Raw genomic sequence first — 12,326 nt, 5'->3', positions numbered from 1 at the left:
TCTTGGCAGCAGAAGGTTAAAAATACGCCTTAGTATCCCACATTCATAGATTGGCAACATGGCCTTTGGCTTGAGTCATTACTGCTGCATGGTTGACAGCTTGTATACCTTAGAGAAACTGGTGGAAAAGTGTGACACACCTATAAAGAAGTTTTTATATATCTACAGTTGCATTTACTTGGGACTGTGCTGCCGGGTACTTGAACTCAAGCCGCTGTTTCCCTTGGCCTCACATAGCCACTGATTATCATTTATATTTCTAGAAGCCATCATTTCCTCTCCAGCGGACTAAGATGGGCAGTAATATCGGGTGTTTTTTGGCAAGAGATGGATGGGTTTGGGTCGGGAGAAAAAGTAGGGAGGATAAACACTCTAGGCAGGCGGCGGTGCAGTTACTCGTGGGTGTCCTGGGCCACAGACGGAAGATCTCAATATGAAATAAAGAGCGACAGGAGCGTTTAGGCTCGGATTCCAGCAGAATGAAAGCCCTGCAACCTTTTCCTGGGCACACACTCGCTGTCTGAGGTCTGAAATATGCCCTCAGGGTGCACCATATGAAAGACTTCACTTACCATTCGATACGATTGCAAGTTGATGATTTTAACATTTGCCTTGGGGTTTTGTTATGTCCTTAGGTGGCTAAAAAGCAGAAGTGGAGGAGGGACGTTTGAAGAATACTTAAGAGATTGAAATACCGTGCAGATATAATGCGGGAGAATATCTATCCAACTCACCGTTGTTGTTTGTTGTCACTTGTAGGATGTTTTGATGCTTTTTTTGGGGGGGGGGTTCCCTATTTTCTCCCCAGTTGTCAATTGTATCTGTCCAATTACCCCCACTCTTCCCAGCCGTCCGGGTCGCTGCTCCACCCCCTCTGCCGATCCGGAGAAGGCTGCAGACTACCACATGCCTCCTCCGATACACGTGGAGTCGCCAGCCGCTTCTTTTCACCTGACAGTGAGGAGTTTCGCCAGGGGGACGTAGCACGTGGGAGGATCACGCTATTCCCCCCCAGTTCCCTCTCCCCCTTGAACAAGCGCCCCGACCGGCCAGAGGAGGCGCTAGTGCAGCGACCAGGGCACATGCCCACATTTGGCTTCCCACCCGCAGACACGGCCAATTGTGTCTGTAGGGACGCCCGACCAAGCTGGAGGTAATACGGGGATTCGAACCGGCGATCCCCGTGTTGGTAGGCATGTTTTGATGCTCTTAACAAGTGTGTTTGCTGGTGAATCGTTAGTTGCCCTGGGCTCTGGGAGTCTTCTGAGGGTTTGCCAGTATATAATGCTGATGGATGCCCCTCTTACTGCATCAATGGCCACTCATTTATCTCATCAAGGGAGAGGAGTGGTAATCAATTGCTGGATGAAGAGGCTGCAATTGCCGGCACTGAAGCACTGCTTTGCTCCGAACAGCAGTGCCAGTGGGTAAATTGCGTCTGAGGCAAGAAGCTCAACTGAGAAAGGATGCATTGCTCTCATAAGTTTCATAATAGGTGTTTTTGTAAAATAAATTGCAACCGCTATAATAGATTGTTTACATACAGTGCTCTGTGAGAAAGCTTGTAGGAAAAAGGGCTTTTGGGTTTTGTTGACCCCTCTGTGTTCTGCCTGCTCTTTTCTGCACGGGCCAAAGTTTTGCTATCACTGTAATGATTTGGCCCAGTTTCCTCTGAAGCAACTCATTGGAGTACTGCCTCATGCTAGTGCTGCGTTTCATGTGGTGATAGTCATTTATTCTGAACTTAGCTTCCCTAACAGCTCTGTTTACAATGTCATCATCAGTGCAACCGCTGATTGATGGCCTCAAACCTAAAAAACCTCTCTGTGCTCAGATGAGTCAAAGTAGTGGATTTGCATCGGTCCTCCCCTTGTGAGAAGAGGTCTTTATAAAACAAATGGGACTCAAGATCCTCTGTTTGCATTTTCCCCTTGTCGTGCAGCTGACTACCACAGCAGTGGGAACATAGTGAACAACGGCTGGAAGATCCATAACACGGCCAAGAACAAGTGGTTCGTCTGCATGGCCAAGACTCCAGAGGAAAAGCAGGAGTGGCTGGAGGCCATTTTGAAAGAGAGGGAGCGGAGAAAAAGTAAGGTTTTGGAGGATTAGCCTCACAGTTGAGGTCCACTCACTTTGAATTCAACCAAATTAGGAAGTGGATGCCTTGACTATATGAATCATAAATTAATGACTTTTGAAAATTTTCAAGTTAAAGTGAATTGAACTTAAATAGAGAGAGAGAGAGTGTGTTTGTGTGTGCATGTGTGCATGCATGTGTGTGTGTGTGTTTACATACATGACTGCATGTATGCTTGTGCCTGTAAGAGTTTCTAGGTGTTGGCAGAGTTTGCTTTGGGGTGCTACAGCAATCCTGCATTCAGATTTGCAAGCAAACTCAGTGCATCATTGCAGCCATCATTGCATTCTGTTTTCATACTAGATGAGAATGTATTTGTGTGCATATATGTAGTTTGCATTTTACACGGACTGTTTATATTTCTTGCATAGAATTATTTATGATTTGCTGCTCTGAGGATATATGATAATCTCTTTGCTATTTCAGTCAAGAACCCTGCCTTGAGCTATTAGCACAGAAATTAAAAAAAAAAATACTGCTAATTGACTTGTGAAAATGGGCTGCATTAGCCTTCCCCACCAAGTCACTGGTGTTGCATTTAAACAAGAGAGTAAATGTCAAGATACATTTTTGTGGTATTTACTTTTTTTTTTTTTTTTTTACATATTTTTCTCTCATACTGTCTCTTCTCTCTTTATCTCTGCTTTACCCCTCTAGGTCTGAGGCTGGGTATGGAGCAGGACACATGGGTGATGGTGTCAGAGAAGGGAGAGAAGCTCTACCACCTCATGACCAAGGGACACCTCATTAAGGACAGGAAACGCAAGCTCACCACTTTTCCCAAGTGCTTCCTGGGAAGGTAGGCCATGCGTCGATCCGTCCTTACGCTTGGCTTCCCCGTTGGGGAGGGAGCTGTTGAACGTTCTGATGACGTAATTTCCTGTGTGAGTTCATCTGTGATGCGTCAGTGTCGCTCTGTAAGTGAGAGGCAGCGAGTGAATGTCAAGCTGGATGACTGGGCAATGGTGTTCTTAATTGGTGAGACGAAGCAGAGTGAGAATCTAATCCCCTTACTAGAGTGGATTATTTTCAGATTTGTACCTCTTTGTATTCACTTCCTACTCGATGTACAGTGTGTACATAGCCATGTATTAAACTCCAGTTAAATGAAAAATGGCACCTGTATGCCTAATACCTTCACAGCTTATTACCCAGCATACTGTGTGTATTTAGGATCAGTCCCTCCATTCGCCTTTTCATTTCTAAATTGGCTGGGATTTGTAGAGACATCTGGGCTGAAGGGAGAATCAGTCTTTTCTTTCTTCTTTTTTTAGTTCGGTAGACAGTGGGTTGTGTATATCTGCAGTCTCGGTCACGGGAAAATCAAATCCAGCCGGATTTGCCCGTGAATCTTATTTAAGGATTATTGGTGTGGTGTCTAGGGACGGCTCGGCCATTGAAGGCCAGTCATAAATCACAGGGAGATATCCCTCCGCAGCTCTGCTGACCGCTTGTTCTCCCCCTCACCATGCTGGATTACTATAAGCCCTCTGCTAAAGAATTCATGAAGCAACTACCACGGTACGGCCTTTATGCCGGGAAGCCGTTTTGTATGTGCGGACGAATGCACGCGGGGTTCCGCCTGTGTGCAAAATCAGATGCGGGTGGGTCTGCGTGTTTCATTGTTGTGTAGGTTTGTGTACGTGGGAAGACTTGTAGTATACACCTGAGTATTCTGCTACCGTACCATTTTGTTATTAAAGCTCCAGTGGTGTACCTGCCAGGTTCACATTTCATTTCAGCCCAAGCTCACCTTACTACCCTGCTTTTTTTCCTGGCTGAGAATCTAGAAAAAATAAATAAAACTTATTTCTCGGCCGCTTCTTTTCACCCGACACTGAGGCGTTTCACCAGGGGGACGTAGCGCGTGGGAGGATCACGCTATCCCCTCCGGCTCCCCCTTCACCCCGAACAGGCGCCCCGACTGACCAGAGGAGGCGCTAGTGCAGCGACCAGGACACACACCCACATCCGGCTTCCCACCCCGATTGTGTCTGTAGGGACGCCTGACCAAGCCGGAGGTAACACGGGGATTTGAACCGGCGATCCCCGTGTTGGTAGGCAACAGAATAGACCCCTATGCCACCCGGTCGCTCTGGCAGCACATCTTTTACCACAAAGTGCATACTATGTCAGTTTTCCTTCAGTTTTAGGATGTTTTTATGTACAAAAAATTATACAGTTATTATGAAAAATTAATGCCAATTTTTTTTTTTTTTATCTTAACTTGCCTGTAACCCTGTAATGGGAAACAGGGCTTTGATTCAACTCAAACTGTTTCCAACTTGGGTAATTGAAATGCATGGACTGCTAACTCCAATCATCTATGTGTATGTGAATTTCTGTCTCTCTGCTGCATCACCACCCAACCTGAACCACCTTACCCTCTTCACACCCTACTCTGAGACAGTGGTCTTTTTTTTTTTTGGACCTAAGCCTGAATGCATTTGACAGTACATCTCGATGGGATACTCCGCGGCCTGCTTCATCGAGTAGCGGGAGAGCAGAGACCTATAAGTTCGGCTCTTCTCATCCCTCGCATCGAAGAAGATCTGATGGCAACAGCGTCACTCTGCCATTGGAAGTCCACTTACATTATAATCTACTTTCCACATTACAGACTTACAGCTAGTTGTGAGAATGAGAATCTGACACCAACGTTATGGAGCATGGCCGGATCAAAGTTGTAAAACGCTCCCCCTCAGCCACAAAGGGAGTGCTGCTTGTTTGAGGCTGAAGTTCATACATGACAGCAGACTGTTTATAGCGTCTCACCAGCAAATGTGCCCCACACATTTGTAACATGCATACACGGGATCGTGATGAAACGAGACCGATTCCCAGCACAACCTTGTTTGGATGTCATTTGGACTGTGCTATCACTTTTCCGCTCAAGATCAACTGTATGGTCTTGTGTTGATTTCGGAAAGACTTGTGTTTTCGTTTTGATTTGGGCTCGCCGAGGGATGTTTCGAGTGGTAATAATTGGGCTCAAATCCCTGCTTCTTAAACAGTCATTTCAACATCCTTGTTATTTTAAAAGTGTGGAGAGTGAAAAGAAACCAGAAAGTCCAATTGGACATAGTTGCGGCGGAGTTAACATGGCACGGTGGTTTGGAATGAGGAGTTACTTTCTCCTTTCGGTCCACACAGACAATACCAGTTCCCTTGTGGTCTGGAGAAGGAATAGATCTGTAAGCTAAAAAGATTAAAAGGATCAAACGCCGGTCATAAATGGCTGTCTTTTTTGACTCTAGGGAGGCCATACCCTAAGTTAACAGCTCAAGGTAGCTACAGCCTTCTGGAAGCCTTCCGGGTCTTTTTTCCTTTTTCTGCAACTCGGCTGAGAACTTGGTGATCACTTCTGGATCAAAAGACCCCTGTGGACCCTCAGGTCTAAAGACGTTTGGTTGTTCGTGTAGTACACTCCACCTCTTGTCTGACTTGGGGACATTTTAGGGATGATAACGTGTAGGCGTCGCTGGGAATTGGAACCAGCATGGCATGACTCTGATGAAAGCCACATTGCCTATGGCTTAGACTCAGCCCACTCCCACCATTGTGAAACGTTTCTCCTTTCTTCTTTCCCCCCACTCCTGTTTCTCTTTTGGATATCTTGAGGCCCCAGTGCTATTTCTGTGTCTGGAGCTCCTCCCCTTTAAACGGTAAAGTCTTTATTTGTGGTTTGGTTCGCGGGACAGTAATTCATCAGAGAAAATGTTTGTGGCAGCCAGCTCCGTCCAGCTGTTATCATCGCTATTGTACATGTGGTAAACACACAGATGAGAGACATTCAAACGGTTGTGTCTTTTCACACGAAAAAAGACACACAACGGAGGCTGCCCTCTTACTGCGAAGGCGTTACTGGGGGTCTCCAATAGGTCAACCAAGAGCCTTTGGATCCTTAACAAATGCATGCCATCTCTGTTGTCCTCCGCTGCTTCCCTCAACTTGGCACAGAAAAACATCTTTATGCAGACACAAGGCTGTCTGTTGGAAAAACAGGCAACAGTGCTCTCGTTTAGTTTTTCAAAGTCAATAAATGATGAATTTAACCGTGTCTTTCGAAGAGAAGCTAGACAGTGTGCTTCTTAGTTACACGCTGATTGAAAACCCTGAATCGGTGCATAAGCAAGGTTTATCTACCCAAGGCCACGGGAAGTACGTAGTCCAAACACGGTGGGTATTAAGGTAGAGGGGTTGACATATTGACATTGTTTTGGAGCAGTGTTTTTCCTTGCTTCCTGAAGGGAAGGGGTCTGAAGGATGGATGAGAGGCAAAGAATGTGTGTGTGTGTGTGTGTGTGTGTGTGTGTTTAGAGGGTGGTATTTGGTAGTTTGTTTCTCCAAAAACTTGTTGAACCCCCGCTGGCCCCCCTGATGGCTCCATAGTGACACCCGGCCCCTTCATCACGAGCAGGAGGGGAGACCACAGAATTCCTCTGGTACCGTCGGCCATGTTTGTTGGCTTTTTGTGGGGAGATTGAACATCAAAGATGTAATCAGATAGGCTGCTGCTGTTCTCCCTGTTCTTTATTTTCTGTCCTCCCTGTCTTTATTTCTCTCTCCCTCTCTGTCTCTCATTCTCTACCCTCTGCTTCCTTCTGTCTACCTTGCTCTCAGTCTTCCCCATTTTCTATTGCTCTCCCTCTGTCCAGATTACTGAGTTACAGCGAGTTATCCTATTTAGCCTGTTTTGAGTCCAGAGGACGTTGGACACTGTTGTTTGTTATTCCAGTGGTTGTGTTTGTCTCCCTCATGCTGGATGTGCATGATTCACGGCAAGAATTATCTCGCACTTTCATCTGGAAGCTTCCATAAATGCAGTTAAATACTCTTGGAATCGGCAGCCTTACATCATATGCCCAAAATAAATAAAGTTAGAAATGGGACAAGACAGAACAGATGAGCTGAGTCCTGGCGGTTGTTTTAGCAAACAGATGTGGCCCCCAACAGCAAATAAATCAGGTCTCTTTGCCAAGACAGTGCTTGTTGCTATAGTCACATCAGTTTAGAGTAAATGTTATTCATAGTAAGTCATGAATGCACTCTGTAATGGTGGCAATTGTCTGTCTGCCAGTCTTGAAATCTTAAGTCATCTAGTTCCATTTTCATTGTCTAAGGGAAATTGTCAAAGGAAAAAAAACAATTTTTTTTTTCATGTTGCTCTCTACAGCCATGCTTTAATTTGGTCGTCTTGTGCAGTTCCTTAGATCAGGAATCAGGAACACTTTGTCATTTCATGTCATGTACAGGACATGAAATTAAATGTTGTTTCCCCCAGCCCACAGCAGTGCAACACAAAGACAAAAACACATATCCAAAGACTGCAAGAACTGCAAGAACACACATACTAGCTACCACATATAACTAAACTAACACATATATATCCAACCAAAAAAAAAAAATCACTGCCCAAGGGAACGAACGCCAGCCAGGATGACTGTCGGAACTGCCGGTCTGCATGGGTTAGTAGTTAGCTTAGCCTGCCCCGCCTCCGCGTCCTGTCAGATCGCCCTCGGTGCTTCCTCCACAGGCACAGCTCCAGGCAGGGGGCATGGTCCTTTGGCCCACCGGATGCAGCAAACCAGGCCCCCCCCCCAGCCGATCCAACGCCAGCTCTCCCAGCCAGACACCCTCGACACACCTCCCCACACGCCACACAACTAAACCAAAAACACCACCGTCAATGCTAGGCGAGGCCATCGCCAGGCTGCCCTTGGTGTTATCGCAATTGCCGGTCTGCGTGGGCTAGCAGTTAGCTTAGCCTGCCCCGCTTCCGCGTCCTGTCAGACCGCCTTCGGTGTTACCTCCTCGGCCGCAGCTCCGGGCAGGGCCGTGGTCCCTGGGCCCACAGGACGCAGATCTATACGAGATAACCATCTCATATGTGTGTGGCTTATGAAGGAAAGAGTCAGTGTTTCCGCAGAGGCTCTATTCCATAGAGAGTATATGTGTTTTGTGTTGCAGGTCAATGTCAAAGAATACTCTTAACAGCTGTGCTGTTTTTGCGTGTCCGCAGTGAGTTTGTATCCTGGCTGATGGACATCGGCGAGACGGGCAACCCGGAGGAAGGGGTTCACCTGGGACAAGCTCTGCTGGAGAACGGCATCATCCACCATGGTAGAGCTTCTCCTGCCCTTGCTTCCCTGTTTTTCCACTTCTTGCAGCATCAGAAAGAGGATTGCACTGCTGAGAGCATGCAGCCGTGTTTGATTAATGCCCCTCATTCTACGAGCTGAGAGTTTTACAACAATAACTTCTCTCCTTGGTTAGAGCCTCCACTGCAGATACTGATATCTTATTTATGATATAGCAGATGTCCTATTTAAACACTCCCCTGACACATTGTTTAAGTAAAAGATAATAAATATTCTCCTCTTCTCGCTCTTTTGTTTGTATAATGTTGGTTCAATGGCTGCTCTGTGGCTGTGGATAAGAACTGTGTAACGTATGTAGCATGTGGGCCAATAGCTGGGCCCTAGTTCATACACTGTATTCACACTTAATGGTGCTTTATTCTGCTTGTGTTTTTTTCTCTCAGGAGACTTAGGGCCTGTGGCCAAGCTGTATCTTAAATCACCCTGGGAAACGTTATTGTTTCCTAATAGAGAGAAATGAGATTGGGGCTCTCTCTCTGACAGAGGGGAATAACTCCGAGCCCCTCGTTTTCACAGTGGAGTTAAAAGCCCCCATGTGAAAATTTACAGAATTGCTTTTCATAAGTGCTTTAATGGAACCTACACAGCTATAGCCAAAGATGCCGAGCCAACTGTTTTCTGTTAGGAGAGTCTTCAACAAAGCCCCCTAAAGCGAGAGCGGTGGGGGCTGGGAGCAGCTGGGCTATCTCTGCCCGCTCGGTGGGAGTGTTTGGACTCCATTGCCTGAAGAGCATGGTCCGGGATATTGCCCCTCTTGGCCTGAATGAGCTTTTAAATCCCTAATACTTTCAAACATAAAGTAGCTTGAATAGTGCTCAGATTGCCGTTTGAAGCCTTTCATTTGTTTCTTTCTTCAGTCTGCTGTATCCCCACATAAGAAATATCCTAATGTTGTGGGCCATGTTTGTGTTTCAGTCACAGACAAGCATCAGTTCAAGCCTGAGCCTGTGTTGTACCGCTTTCGTTATGATGATGGTACCTACCACCCCAGAAGTGATATGCAGGATGTCATCTCCAAGGTAACAGTTACAGCACACTTAGAAATTGATTCACAATTAATTTTGGTTTCATCCATCATCCTTAGATTGTTTTTAGACGGATGGATCAATTCCATTTAGTCATGACTGAGAACGTTAGTGTCTGCTATCTCTCTCTCTTTCTCTCGCTCTCTCTCTCTATTTCTCTGGTTCTTTCTCAGGGTGTTCGGCTGTTCTGTCGTCTCCACAGTCTCTTCACCCCTGTCATCAGGTAGGCAGCCATTTTGATCTCCATTCACTGCATGTGTCCCATCTCACCTCTGGTGAGCAGGTGGGGGCTCCAACAGCTTATCACTCGGCTGCTAGTCCTAAAAATAGCTCCTTCTCTAAGTTTGTATAAACCAGAGCAGAGGAGAGAAATATCACAGTGAACTATGAGATCATTGTTTTCTCTTAGCCAACTCATTGTGGAGGTTGGCGAAGAGGGCGGTGGAGTGTGGTAGGGGCAATGGGTGATAGAATTTAGAAGAATTGTCTTTGGTATATGAGGGCAGATGTGGTTGAGGAACAATGGGCCTCTGATAAGGGTACACATAGGCAGCCTGGGTACGTGCATGGTGCTGATTTCTGATTTCTTACTAAGCTGCCAGTCCCTTTTTATGGGCTCAGCACTGAATAAAATCTGTAGCCTTTTTTTTTTGTGTGGATTTTCCCCCCTTTTTTTCTCCCCAATTATACTTGGCCAATTACCCCACTCTTCCGAGCTATCCCAGTCACTGCTCCACCCCCTCTGCCGATCCGGGTAGGGCTGCAGACTACCACATGCCTCCTCCGATACAGGTGGAGTCGCCAGCCGCTTCTTTTCACTTGACAGTGAGGAGTTTCGCCACGGGGACGTAGCGCGTGGAAGGATCACTCTATTCCCCCCCACAGTTCCCCCTCCCCCCGACCGACTAGAGGCGGCACTAGTGCAGCGACCAGGACACATACCCACAACCAGCTTCCCACCTGCAGACACAGCCAGTAGTGTCTGTAGGGACGCCCGACCAAGCCGGAGGTAACACGAGGACTCGAACCGGCGATCCCTGTGTTGGTAGACAACAGAATAGACTGCCATGCCACCTGGATGCCTAACCATTTTATTTTGTCTGGACAGATTTTCCATAATCAGTATGGCTAAGATCAGGAAAAAAGACTTGAGAAAGGCATCAAATAGGAATTAGAATCTGTTTAAAAAGATGTTTAAAAAAATGAGCGTGTTTTTCTCAATAAGCTCCTCTCCATGTGGAGCTATAGTGCCCACCTGCACCACCACTAACAATAGTAGTATGTGTCCAGGATGACATGTTTAGGTCACGCTGCCCAGTACATTTATCACAGCTCCGGAGGTAAACTCAACTCTTGTGTGTGTGTGTGTTTGTGTGTATTGAGACCGTCCATTCTAACTGAATGGACGGTACTTCCCTGTTCACTTAGTGTGACCGATCACGACTGTCATATCGCATCAGTTTTGCGGTCTAGAAGGCCTAATGCAGAGTAGTGCGGTAGCAAGACAACTTTAATTGAGTTCTCCAGACAAACCGCACAACGCAAAATCACCATTTGAGTTTCTGAAGCTCAGTGTTGCTGCTTTAAGGTATTCAACCTTGCAAATGGATTGAGTGTGTGTTCCACTATGGTATGAAGTGTGAGTTCAGATACATGTGGGATCATATGCATCCACATCCACTGTAGAAGCATGTTGCTGGCAGTAATTGTTGTGCCTGTATTGGATAGGATTTTCTCTTTTTTTGGCTGGGAACTCTTCTGTCCCTTTTTTTTTTTTTGTGGATCCCCCCCTTCTTTTTTTTTCTCCCCAATTGTACTTGGCCAATTACCCCACTCTTCCGAGCCGTCCCGGTTGCTGCTCCACCCCCTCTGCCAATCTGGGGAGGGCTGCAGACTACCACATGCCTCCTCCCATACATGTGGGGTCGCCAGCCGCTTATTTTCACCTGACAGTGAGGAGTTTCACCAGGGTGACGTAGCGGGTGGGAGGATCACGCTGTTCCCCCCAGCCCGAACAGGCGCTCTGACCGACCAGAGGAAGCGCTAGTGCAGTGACCGGGACACATACCCATATCCGGCTTCCCACCCACAGACACGGCCAATTGTGTCTGTAGAGACACCCGACCAAGCCGGAGGTAACACGGGGATTCGAACCGGCGATCCCTGTGTTGGTAGGCAACGGAATAGATGCCACACCACCCGGACATCCCTTTACATTGGATTTTAATAGCCTGATGCACAGCTTTGATTTAACTTAATAAAAACTGGGGCCATGTTGATGCTCCATGTATTCTAGTATAATAGCGTGTTTGTACTTTTGCTGACAGCTATGAAGGTGTGAGGTTTCTGTCTGTGTGTGTGTGTGTGTGTGTGTGTGTGTGTGTGTGTGTGTATGTGGTGTGTTGTTGCTATATGTGTGTGTTTTTTTGTAAGTGTGTATGCCTGGTTGCTGTCAGCATTGAGTCCATTAGCGCATTTGTTTGGGCAAAATCCTTGACATAGGAGCTCCGTGTCTCTTATGTTTTTCTTGGTGCTGGAGTTGTGAGGGGTATGAGCCCGGGCTTCTGTGTTGTGTGTTCTCACTGAAGCCCAGTACAATGCGTCCCAGGGCCTGGGAATGCCAGGGTTTAATTGGAGCAACCAGCCCCTGTCTAATTAGGTGGAATTTCCTGGCAGAGAGAGAGAGAGCGAGAGAGAGAGAGAGAGATGAGACAGGGGGTAGAGGCCGAGGGCTGATGAGGGAATGACGCCCCCGCCTTTCCCCGAAAGAAGGCTGTGAATTTCGGGGATGTGATCACTCAGTCAGAAAAGCTGAGCTGTGCTGCAGGCTGGCTGGGCTCACACACACAACCACACATTCCAGCATCCGATAAGACGAAGCTTTTGATGTACCCGGAGAGGCTGTAAACACACAACCCAGTCAAGGTCACCCATAAAACATCTTCATGCAGTGGGAAAACAGGCATCTGAATATTAAACATCGCTAAGAATTATCGGCAA

The 12,326-nt window shown here is 46.9% G+C and overlaps 1 protein-coding gene across 1 annotated transcript in view; it reads left to right on the top strand.

Annotated features, from left to right (window-relative positions):
* Window positions 1-12,326, top strand: part of prex2 (phosphatidylinositol-3,4,5-trisphosphate-dependent Rac exchange factor 2) — a 139,724-nt gene that overhangs the window by 22,233 nt on the left and 105,165 nt on the right. The window contains exons 9-13 of the mRNA XM_056299846.1: window positions 1,943-2,092; window positions 2,798-2,939; window positions 8,163-8,263; window positions 9,217-9,320; window positions 9,500-9,549. Coding sequence (XP_056155821.1) covers window positions 1,943-2,092; window positions 2,798-2,939; window positions 8,163-8,263; window positions 9,217-9,320; window positions 9,500-9,549 — 547 coding nt within the window. The remainder of the gene's footprint in view (window positions 1-1,942; window positions 2,093-2,797; window positions 2,940-8,162; window positions 8,264-9,216; window positions 9,321-9,499; window positions 9,550-12,326) is intronic.

Source organism: Lampris incognitus, chromosome 19 (assembly GCF_029633865.1).
Source record: "Lampris incognitus isolate fLamInc1 chromosome 19, fLamInc1.hap2, whole genome shotgun sequence".
NCBI classification, from domain to species: Eukaryota; Metazoa; Chordata; class Actinopteri; order Lampriformes; family Lampridae; genus Lampris; species Lampris incognitus.
The sequence above is the reverse complement of the archived record's forward strand: the minus strand, read 5'-3'. Positions and strand labels throughout refer to the sequence as shown.